This window comes from Triplophysa rosa, linkage group LG11 (genome assembly GCF_024868665.1).
Source record: "Triplophysa rosa linkage group LG11, Trosa_1v2, whole genome shotgun sequence".
Classification (NCBI taxonomy): Eukaryota; Metazoa; Chordata; class Actinopteri; order Cypriniformes; family Nemacheilidae; genus Triplophysa; species Triplophysa rosa.
In genome coordinates, this window is record NC_079900.1 from 23607998 (window position 1) to 23620275 (window position 12278).

The window sequence follows — 12278 nt, forward strand, 5'->3', positions numbered from 1 at the left end:
ACCGTCTCTTACAAGCCACACTGATCTCAATCTAGGAATAACAGCTATATCCCCATCAGAGGCAGCGTGCTAATAAAAATCGAATCTCATAACTGAGAAACAACACTGTGCATCATACAAACAGTGCTAATATAATGATTAAAAATGTGATGTTTTACCAAGATAACTGCTTTCTGTCATTCACAGGGTCTACAGAACACCATCACCATCTCTGCTGTGAAAAACACTGCACCCGTCCATTCTACAAACCAGGACACTGCAGATACCTCTCGCCAAGTTTCTCCTCCCCAGCAGTGCCGGTCTGACGAGTCTCTGTTCACGGGCCGCCGGCTGTCCCGGGTCAGCATCGGGGCTGAGCAGTACCCGGAGACGGTAGAGGCTCTGATGGAGGTGGGCAGACTGAGAGACAGACATGAGAGTCTGGAGGCCCGTGTAGAGCAGCTGGAAGCAAACAAGGCTGATAAGAGCCAGCTTCAACATCTGAGTGATCTCCTCACTGCCATGGGTACGACACACACAGTCATAAGTGATAGTTCACCAGGGTTTTTCCTGGCTCAAAATGAGGCGGAGGTGGTGCAACGCGCGTGTAGCTAAACAAAACACTTATATTAAAGTAAAAAAATTGATGAAAATGACAACTAATAAGTTATATAAAACATAAAATTTATTCACCTTAACAGAAAAGTTGAAAATTTTAATACAAGCTTTTTATCCTTTTCAACTAACTTTTCAGGCGATAATTAACCAGTCTTACTACGTAAATGAGCGAAGTTCATTCACATCCTAAGTTCTCATGTGGTTCACTGAGCTTTGAATGATTCGCTGATCTCTTACATTGTTTAAATGAATCGGTTCAAAGGAGTCATTTGTGTGCGAGTCGGTCTGATCGCAATGTGCGTTCATACGGGCGAACTTGCTGTGTACAGTATAACGCTGATTCTACGAGCCAACTTCACAGCTAAAAACATTACAATGATGTACAGCACGTTCATTTAAGAAACCTTTTCAAACAATTGAACGTAAAACACACGAACAGCCGTCAAACACAACTAATACAGCTCCTAAGCTCTTCTACTGAACTCTTCAGCGCCTCACTGTGCTGATAACGAAACAGCGCCTCTATTGTGGTGTAATGCCGCAATTGCAGTTACAAACGACAGTCCGTTAAATGCCCGCAGTGTTTTTTGTGAAGACACTTGACATAATGTTGTCGGAGTCGGAGGCGGCATGAAATTTGGCCGAGGCGGCCGCCTCCAATTTCTCTATGCAGGAAAAACCCTGGTTCACCCAAAAATGAAAATTCTGTCATCATTTATTCACTGTATGGCTTTCTTTCTTCCTTCCGCAGAACACAAAATAAGATCTTTTGAAGAATGTTGTCAACTGGCCCCCATTCACTTGCATTGCTTTTGTGTCCAAACGATAGAAGTCAATGTTGTTCAGTTACCAACTTTCTTCAAAATATCTTCTTTTGTGTTCTGCAGAAGAAAGAAAGTCATACAGGTTTGAAATGACAAGAGGGTGAATAAACGATGACAGATTTTCACTTTTGGGTGAACTGTCACTTTAATGTGTATTAAAATCGGGAAGATGACATTTTCTGTGATGTCTGTAGGGGAGAGGCAGATACCTGATCATGTGCCAGAGCAGCTGAATTATCTGAGGACACTCGTGGACAGCCTTTTGTCAGATAAAGAGAAGGTATGAGAGTACCACACACACCCATCAGTGTCACCAAGAGAAAATGCATGTGACTTGTCCTCATCTTCCATTGCTCGACAAACTTGAATCAATGTCGCCGTGTATTGTTATGGTTTGTTTGTTGTTAGTTAGTTTGGCTTGGTATTCCACACTATCTACACTTTTCTGGGATGGTCAAGCTTACTTATAGTAGCTATAGTAATATAATGTGTTATGGACACCCTCGCTTTCTTCCTAGTGTGTAGTGGTTGTCAGTCGTAGTATGTGAAGCAGTGTGTGACAGTGTAGATACTCCTGTAGGTGTCAGAGCTGAACACAGAGTCTGCAGGAGAGAAAACAAGTTCAGTCAGCTGCCAGGAGACACTCACATCACAGATAAAGCAGATGACCCTACACATATCTTATATCAGGTACACTTCTTCTTGAGATAATAACAACAGTAAATCACTGTAATTATGTATATTTGAAACAAATAATGATCGTCCTTAATACTGTAATCGTAACTGTCACACAGAGAACATTTGGACCACAAAACCAGTGGGTCAATTGAGATTTATACAACATCAGCTTTCCATTGATGTATGGGTTGTTAGGATAGGACAATATTTGGCCGAGATACAACTAAAATCTGGAATGTGAAGGGGCAAAAAAAATCTAAATGTTGAGAAAATCGCTTTTAAAGTTATCCATAAGAGACGCTGTAGCAGGCCCCTGCTAAGAAGAAACAGGATTGTTTTAGCACTCTCTATTGGCTTACCGCTGACATGACGTTGTGCAGAGTAGATGAACCTGAAAGATAAAATGCTAAGCTTTACATAGATACCAAACTTGAGTGGGTAATTTCATAAAGAGTGGGCAGATGTTTGTAGGTGTGTTTCTGGCCATTTTTGTTATGATTTTGCCGCATCCACTCACCAAAAGACAGTTTCGATATGCTTATGGTAGGAAATATCTTTATGTAACATGATCTTTACTTAATATCCTAATGATTTTTGGCTATTGATACAAATATACCCATGCTACTTATGACTGGTTTTGTGGTCCAGGGTCACATATGAGTTTTCCCCATGATACAAATCAGAATTTGAGCAACAGAGAAAGTCCATATATCCTCGTCCGTATTCCATATAATATAGCCCATTTTGGGACAGTTTTCTAGACAGTGATTAGCTTAAGACAAGACTAGGCCTTACTTAAATTAGGATATTTAAGCAAAACAAAGAACATACTTTACAAAAAAAACTTGTGAAAAAAAACCTGTGCATCTTGAGACAAAACAATCACAAGTGATATATTTTAAGATATGTTGGTGTAAGTTGTTTTCGATCAAGAGACCTTTAACATTTAAAGGGGTCATATGACATGGCTAAAACGAATATTATCATTTGTTTTAGATGTAATGCAATGTGTATACACGATTTAAGGTTTAAAAACGCTGTATTTTCCACATACCGTGCATGTTTTTTTACAAAGCTCATGGCTCTGAAAAGCGAGGTGTGCTATGATTGGCCAGTTAACCAGTGCGTAGTGATTGGTCGAATACTGCAAGCGTGTGACGGAAATGTAACGCCTCTTACCATATTTAGAACATCAGGTTCCAAAACTTTCATTTTTGCAGTTTTACGTGTCTAATACATGCATGGGCAACTTATAACACACCAAAGACACAGAAAACACATATACGCGCCATATGACCCCTTTAAGTCATTCTGGGCTTAAGCCCATTACGTTTTTTTTTCTGAAAAAAAAGATCAAACCAATATGTTTTTGCTTAAAGGCGGGGTGTCCGATTTCTCTTAGGCGTTGTTGATGTTCAAATCACCAAAACAGACACACCCCTACCCCCATCTTTCGCTTTCATCAGCGCTCAGCTCGACTAATGTCCATCCTGTGCACTGTACACCTTACTGCTGATTGGCTACAAGGTTGTTTTGGTACTCGGCCCGACTTTGTCTAAACAAGCGTAATTCGGAAATCGGACACCCCGCCTTTAAAACCTGCCAATATCTGGCAATGGAACCGAAAATTGTTAATTGTAGGTATCTATTTATTTACATCTTTATAATAGAAACTCTTCTTTATTTATTGTTTGATCTTCGCCCTTGATGATCTCTATTCTTCACCGCCATTTCATAAAAGGGCCAAAACTAAAACTTTAAAAGAGACAAACAGAAAAAAACATAATAGAGTTTTTTTTACCTGTGGACTTTGTTTCTCACACACTCATATACAGAAGTGCAGAACAGCAGCTGGATGAGAAAGTACAGAAGCTCACCAGAGAGATAGATGACAGACTGGAGGAGGAAAGTGGTAAAGAAAGACAAATGCAAGAGCAGGTCAGAACCTACAAACATACACAGAGAGAGAGATTATTAAATATATACTGTACATACAGTATATATATCATGTGAGCCTGTGTCATTAACATTATTGTATGGTTCACCTGTAGTTGAACAGCCTTAGGTTGATGTTGGAGGATACGATGAAGTACTCATCTTCTCCTGTCTCAAACAGTCAGCAGCAGGAAACAATGGGCTTCAGCAAAGACAATAGGCAAAGCTTGGGTTTGGGTCAAAGTCAGATTGCAGATAAGACTCAGGGTCACGGTCAGAGTTCAGGTCTGACTCAAAGCCAGGGGTTTGGCCAAGTACAGGGTCAGAGTTTGGGTCAGGTTCAACGGCAGACAGGACGACAGGATCTGGACCAGGGTGGCGGTCAGTTGTCCCAGCGGTATGAAAAGCAGAAGGGCATGACCACTCATCTCATGAACGAGGAACATGGCAGGTCTCAGGTATATACCAGACAAACAGACTGATATGTTGTTCAGAGGAGGTCAGTGTCATATAGCTTAGATTGATTTTATTTATCAGCTTTCATTTCTGATTGGATAAGCAGCAGCTGAAGCATTGTTAGATGACTGAATATACGCACTGTATAACTAGTATGATTTAAAATGTATTACAACAAGGTATTCAGTGCTGAGGAAACACCTCGTGGATAGAAAAAACACAAAGAGATCTACAATGACTTCAACTGTATTCAAATTGCCAAAATACCAAAATCTGAATTTCTCCTGTAAAGGTTTAGGAACACCATCTATGACCTAACCATGATGTCCATTAAGTCTTTAAAGGGATTTTTCACCCAAAAATGAAAATTCTGTCACATTTACTCACCTTCGAGTTGTTCCAAATCTGTATAAATGTCTTTGTTCTGATGAACACAGAGAAAGATATTTGGAAGAATGCTTATATAGCCAAACAGATCTTGCCCCCTATTGACTACCATAGCAGGAAAAATTACTTCATCATTTTTTTGTTCTGTTGAACACAAAAGAAAACATTTTGAAGAATGTAGGGCAGAAAACAGTTCTGGGGCACTTTTGACTACCATTGTATTTTTTCCTACTGTGGGAGTCAATGGAGGGCAAAATCTGTCTTGTTATACGCATTCTTCCAAATATCTTTCTCTGTGTACATCAGAACAAAGACATTTATACAGATTTGCAACAACTCGAAGGCGAGTAAATGATGACAGAATTTTCATTTTTGGGTGAAGTATCCCTTTAAGCGAAAGATCAACCAGTGAACAGTAATGTGTGGACATGTGTGTATTTGTGCAGAACACAGAGCTGGTGAATGATGTACAGTCAGCCATACTGCAGCTACAGGCCGAGTATGAGAACCTCCGCAACACAACCAAACAGCTGACGGAGGAACACAGCAACAAACAGATCCACATCGATGTGAGTGAACTCACAGTAATAGTCATCTGTAGTTGGTATATTCATAGTTTAGCATTGTATAAATCCTTCACTGTGGCAATTCCACAATGCACTGCTGGAGGGTTAATAAAATATTGATCCAAGATGCCAGACGATGCGTAAGAAACGTAGACATGAATATTAATACCATATTTATATTTCATTTACATTTATGCATTTGGCAGACACTTCTATCCAACTTAGAGTGCATTCAGTGTTTGTATCTCATTACATTTGTATTTGGCATCCCCAGCGTCTCTACAAGACTTTAGAGGAGCTGGATGAAAAGAAAGCTGACAAGGAACTGGTGGAGATGGAGATCGAAATTGTAAGTCGTTTCTTTTCAGTTCCGTTTTGCGGTTCTGTCGGAGTCGCTCTCGATCAGCGGACGTTTCTCCTCTGACTCTCAGAAAGCAGACAAACGGGCTCTGGAGAGCAAGGTGAGCCGCGTGCAGTTTGACAGCATGACAGAGCAGCTGAATAACATGCTGCAGGAAGTGCTCAGTAAGATCAGCGGTCAGGAGAAAGACTGGCACAAGGTCATGGAGAAGATCTCCACTGAAATGGACTGCAAGGTGAGAGATATGTAGACAGACAGAGGCAGCTGTTTGCTGACACGATGATCTATCTGTGTCCTTTATTAATGTTAGTGTAACTTTGTGCCTCTCACAACCATCTTTCATTAAGCTTTTCTGTAATGCATTAAAACACTGTTACAATAAAGATCATGTAAAGGGCTTGCCAGAATAATAGAATAATGGAAACAATGGATACAAAATAGAAATAATCCAAAGTGAAATGTTGAGAATTTTTAGGGGGGTATAGTATAGTTTTCCATAGTCAGGTAGGTGAATTGTCACATCCATAACGGTCCATATTCCTCATAAATATGTTCTATGAAGAGCCATCCCTTCTCCATTTGTTGGGTATTATTGCTTCTGATTTGTGCATTTTACTTCACAGAAATCCTACAAAGTATGACGTGCTTCCTTAACACATTAATTTTTCCCTCTTTTAAAACAGAAAACTCGTGCATAGGCTGATATTTTCAGGTGTCTGGACTTTATCATAAGGGGTTCAGTAAAAAAATAAACAAATGATTTAATAAATTGGTAATAAATACATTCTCTGAGAATTTACATTTCAAGTTTCGACTGAAAATGTCACACCTGTAATGCATTATTTTTTCCTTCTTTAAAAACAGAAAACTTGTGCGTAGGCTGATATTTTTCAGGTGTCTAGACTTTATCATTAGGGGTTCAGTAAAAAAAAGTAAAGTGATTTAATAAATTGATAATAAATACATTCTCTGAGAATTTATATTTCAAGTTTTGACTGAAAATGTCACATCCGTAATGCATTAATTTTTCCTTCTTTTAAAACAGAAAACTAGTGCATAGGCTGATATTTTTCAGGTGTCTAGACTTTATCATTAGGGATTCAGTAAAAAAACTAAACAAATGATTTAATAAATTGGTAATAAATACATTCTCTGAGAATTTATATTTCAAGTTTTGACTGAAAATGTCACATCCATAACACTGGAATTGCCCATCAGCATTTCTAATAACTCCCTGCTGTCCCGGAGTTTTTTAATGTGCTGTGTGTGTCGGGCTGTAGTTGAACCGGATTGAACTGGATCCTTTAAAGAAACAGCTGGACGATCGCTGGAGGAGCATCCACAGACAGCTGCAGACCCCTCCGGCCCCCGAGCAGGATGACGCCGCGGGAATCAGGAGGTGAGGGGCCATTCGATCACTATTTACTGAACTGTATTGTACTGTACATGAATGTGTATGTACCGTATACAGATTCTGTGCAAGCTTGTATTCATATAGCAAACACACAGAATTACTTCAGTAGTCTCATTGACACAGTGGTGGTATTATAAAATCAGACCTCATAGTTTTTTGTGTTTTTCTCGCTTCGTCAGACAGTTGTTGGCCCGGTTTCACTGCATTTCCTGTGATCGTCCGGTGGATATGACGACACCAGGACAGTACGTAAATCATATCGAGGACAACTGTAAATACTCTTGAGCTGTAAAACGCTGGTAACTCACAATCTCTGAATTACTCCAGGCAACTGTGCCCTCTGCCCTATGCCCCAGGACTGCCGTCTCACAAGTCCAGCCGGCCATACACTGTTTATGAGCTGGAACAGGTGCGACAGCACTGCAGAAGGTAAGACGAACCTCGAGTCTCAATGTTAGGAGATCCTCCAGCTTTGGCAAGATTTGTCCAGAAGGGGGAATCACATCATCATTTGTAATGTAGTTAATGTGACATAAACCTCATCTATCCATCTGAAATGCTGATCACATGATCAATGGCCATGTGTGTCTGTCACACAGTAACCAGGATAACTATAGGATGGCTTGTTTTGAGAGAAGTGTGAGACAGGATCAGCGCAGTCCAGCTTTAATATACAGGCAGATAGAGCGAGAGAGTGCATTTCCCACATTGAGGACAGCTGAGCACCCTGGCAGACGGACTGTTCCAGAACTGTACCCCCGGTGCCGGCCCATCCTGAGCCCGCTAAAGAGGAACAGCCAGATGCCGAACAAGCTGTGAGTTAGACCGGAGGTGACAGGATAGAGCAGCTTATAGGACTGAATGTTAGTGAATGTCAGTTCATTTAGAGCAGTGGTCACCAACCCTGCTCCTGGAGATCGACCGTCCTGCAGACTGCAGCTCCAACCCTGCTTCAGCACACCTGTCTGTAATTATCAAGCAAACCTGAACACCTTGATTAGATAGTTCAGGTGTGTTTGATTGGGGTTGGAGCTGAAATCTTCAGGACGGTCGATCTCCAGGAACAGGGTTGGTGACCACTGATTTAGAGTATTACAAACACATAAGATAAGGTAAGCATCATACGGTATTTAACATACTTTTGTGCAATGTGGTGTAACAAATCTCAGTACACAAGGGGTTACCAGCAAATCTTACTCATGTTTCCATTTAGGTGGTTTAACTACCCTATGTTAAACTTGACAGTAATTGGTCTGAAAAACAAAACTGGCCATTAAAGACTTTATTTTATATCATAATCCTGATATAGCGCCCCTTGTGGCAGTCAGTAAGATCGCAACAGACATAAATGACCTTCAATGGAGTGGCTCAGAGATGAGGTATTTTTGTAGGCTAACCCAGAAGAAGAGCTGGCTACACTGTAAAAAATACAATCTGTTTTTTTACAGATTTTCCATGTAAAATGTCAAAAGAACGGAATTTCACTGTTTTTACAGATTTTTTATGTATTTTTTTAAATACGGTCCAAAACTGCAAAATTACAGAAAAACACTGCAAATTTACAAGAAAAATAGGGGAAATGTAATTTTACAGGGAAAACCCGTTATTTTACAGTTTATTTCAGGTGGCCAGCTGCCAGAAAATTTCAGTTTTTTTAAACAAGATTTATTTTTTTACAGTTTATTTTTGAAATACGGTCAAAAACCATAAAATTACAGAACAAGACAACACATTTACAAGAAAAACAGGGAAAACAATTTAATATATATCTTTATATGCTATAATTTTACCCAAAAAAATATTTTACAGTATATTTCTGTTTCTTCTGATTCTTTTTTTTACAGTGTAGATTACTGATGAATTGTAATCAGTTACTGATTACAGATTACATGACAAAATTTGTAGTCAGTAATGTAATCTCTTAGATTACACATTTTTTGTAACGTAATATGAATACTTTTGGATTACATTTAGATTACTTTTGATTTAAATCTTATTTGATGTTACATATATTTAAGCAGGATAATTTTGTACTATTTTGACAGATACAACAAGAAAAAAATCCATTCTTTATCACCAACAAGAGCCTCAACATCTTTTTAAACTACAGTATGGACAAAATTCTAACACTCATATAACTTGTTGTTAGTGTTTGTTTACTGATAGTAACACTGAATCGTTTTTCTATGAGTTTCCTTACAAATGAAATGGTGTGTGACAAGATCTCTTGTCACAAGATCTCGCAAGATTAAAATGTGAGAAGATTTCTCGTCAAGGACTGATGGAGTTTGATGGTGAAATTAGTATTGAAGATGTCCTGGCACTTTTAAATCATATTATAATTCATAAAAATAGACCTATGTACCTATTTTGCGATTTTCAGTTGAATAAAAGATTATTTTGTCATCTATGTCATTATTGAGGATTACTTAAAAAATAGTGTAAAAATCTTGTATTGTTCTCATTAACCCAATCTTTTGTCTCGTCTCATCTCGTGGGATAGATAGATGAATATATAGATAGATGAAACAATAAACGAGCAATAATGAGGAGACGAGAGGGCGGGAACAGAGACAAGACCGGAGAGAGTGTATGGCAAGCCATAAGGGCCAAAAATGCCTCTCTCCACATTTAACACGCGGGTCTGTCATGATTCTGCCTTAAGGCTCAAAAAGCGTGACAAGAGAGGGCAGAATCATGACAATAACTGGTGTGTTTTATGTTATAGAATAAAACGTGAAAATATAGTTTTTTTAGCTACAGACCTTATTTCAGGCGATTTATCAAATCTCCTGATTTATCAAAAACCCATTCAAAAAACCAATAGACTTTGGGGCGATGGAAACGGAAGACTTAAAATGCTAACTCGCGTCCGGGGTTTGCATACAAAAATACGTCATCTCCGCGGGACTCAATTGTGGGCCTTGTTAAGGAGAGAGTTAGACTTGTGCCTGATGGACAATAAAACTTACATTAAAAGAGGACAGCCCTGCTCCAACAAAACACTCGTAGAAACACCCTGGTAACCAGCAACCTTCACCATCATGCTGGCGAGTTTTTGTACCAAGTTTGTACCATTGTACCTAAAATTATGTGATGTTTCATGCAGTGATAGGATCCCAGAAATGGCCGATTACAGTTACCTGGCCCGTAGCTGTGGGGGAAGCCATACCCTCACCTACCCCAACCGCAGATGCACCCGTCTCCAACACATCACACACCTGATCCAGACTGAGGAGGAGAGTCGGCACGTGTCCTCTGTACCGCACACACAGGTCTGTCATATTCACAATGAGTATTTAAACATATGCTATCATATATGAGATATCACTGTTCAGTACCCATAGATGATCAATATTTCTGTTGTACAGGCATGTTTATTTACTGTTTACAATTCATTGCATTTTTAAATGTAGTCATGCCATTTATTCATTTACTTAAAAATATTAATAACACTTGCAGATACTTCTCTTTGTATTGTGATTAACAACAGCCCGAGGTACAATTTAGGGCAGGCTTTTATTACTTGTATTTAATAGATAAGGTGTGATTAGGAGAGTCTGTTCTTGTCGTTCAGGCAGAAGAAGTGGACATCATGGGTTTAGATGGACAGGTCTACAAGGGCCGTATGAACAGCAGAGCAGTGAGGGCCACAGAGTCCAGACTACCCACCATCTCTTCAAGAGAAGGCAAGATCTTATATCACATGTATTCAGTCCCTCTCACTTTTAAATAATTTGTATAAAATATATTTTTTATTAGCAGTGGCATTTTACATTAACACCGTGTCTACACCGGACGCGTCAGGAGCGACATGACAACCTACTTGTCCTTAATGGGTTTGTCGCGGCGCGCCGCATCCAGTGTGGACAAAACGTTTAATTATAATGGGTTCTAATGCATTTCTAATGTCTTTTGTCGTGTCGTGTCCTGTGTAGACACGGTGTCATACCAATAAGTAACCACATCTGTTAACGGCCCAATGTGTAATTTTTTGGAGGATCTATTGACAGAAATACAATATAACTATGTCTTCAGAGGTGTATAAAGACCTCACATAATGAAGCGTTATGTATTATTACCTTAGAATGAGCTATTTCTATCTACTGTACATACACCGCGGGTCCCCTGACATGAAATTCACCATGTTGTTTCTACAGCAGCCCTAAACGGACAAACTGCTCTACAGAACTCGTAGAGCAAAGAAGCTTCTTTGGCAAAGAAGCGAAAAAGTGACGACATCTTTGTTCTGTGTCAGCCACCGTTGTGCTTCGAAAGGGAGGGAGGGGTGGAGTGAGCCGTTGGTTGCAATTCGCGATCTCACTGCTAGATGCCGCTAAATTTCACTTACTGCTACTTTGAGTTAATTTTTATCAAGTACCAAAATGTAATTTTCTATTAGTTAACACTAGAACTAGTATACTTGTAAGTGTACTATTTCAATACTACTTTGGATAACATTGGCCCACGTTTTAGTTTTTAAAAGTGTGTTTTTATGTATACTTTAAAGTGTAACAGTAAACCTTGAGTACTTCACTAGTTTACGGCTACGTCTTTTAGAGAAGTACCATAAAAGGTAGCGTGCAAGTATGCGTTCTTATTTTTAGTGAAGAGTACAAACACTACTTAGCACACTTGAATTAACGTCTTTTTTGTAAGCGAGGTCACGTCAGTTGTTTTCATCTGAACAAACATTCTGAAAAGTAGGACTGAATACTTCTGCAGTACTGATGTTTTATTATCAGTATTCTAAAACTTTTGACCAAAAACCTACAAAAGAAGTTATTATCTGACATACGGGTATCATTCATATCCATAATCCGTTTTAGAGCTCCAGAATAAAAAGCACTATTATAGTGGACAGTTTGTAGTTCAATAAGACCGATGAACTGTTTTGACACGATGAATGATTGTTTTTTTTGAAGTTGTTCATTGAAAGTAGTGTAAGAGCTTGCTGTTGTCTCCATGACAACGTTCTGATTTTCCTCAAGTCTATACGAGGGCCTCATGCACCTCATCACTCAATTACACAACACATCCATCACATTTGATCTATCTTG

General features: G+C 39.2%; 1 protein-coding gene and 1 long non-coding RNA gene across 4 annotated transcripts in view; one reads left to right on the top strand and one right to left on the bottom strand.

Moving 5' to 3' along the window:
• The window catches only part of LOC130560992 (glutamine-rich protein 2), a 29790-nt gene that overhangs the window by 13563 nt on the left and 3949 nt on the right, over positions 1-12278 (top strand). For all 3 annotated transcript variants that reach the window (XM_057345009.1, XM_057345011.1, XM_057345010.1), the window contains 10 exons: positions 187-505; positions 1616-1701; positions 5324-5446; positions 5718-5792; positions 5875-6039; positions 7085-7203; positions 7398-7463; positions 7546-7647; positions 10328-10493; positions 10796-10907. In XM_057345009.1, the coding sequence (XP_057200992.1) occupies positions 187-505; positions 1616-1701; positions 5324-5446; positions 5718-5792; positions 5875-6039; positions 7085-7203; positions 7398-7463; positions 7546-7647; positions 10328-10493; positions 10796-10907 (1333 nt within the window). The remainder of the gene's footprint in view (positions 1-186; positions 506-1615; positions 1702-5323; positions 5447-5717; positions 5793-5874; positions 6040-7084; positions 7204-7397; positions 7464-7545; positions 7648-10327; positions 10494-10795; positions 10908-12278) is intronic.
• LOC130560994 (uncharacterized) lies at positions 330-3732 on the bottom strand. Its single transcript, XR_008963776.1, has 3 exons — positions 2459-3732; positions 1631-2023; positions 330-441 (listed from the first exon to the last, which is right to left on the bottom strand). It is a non-coding gene; the product is annotated as an uncharacterized LOC130560994 (long non-coding RNA).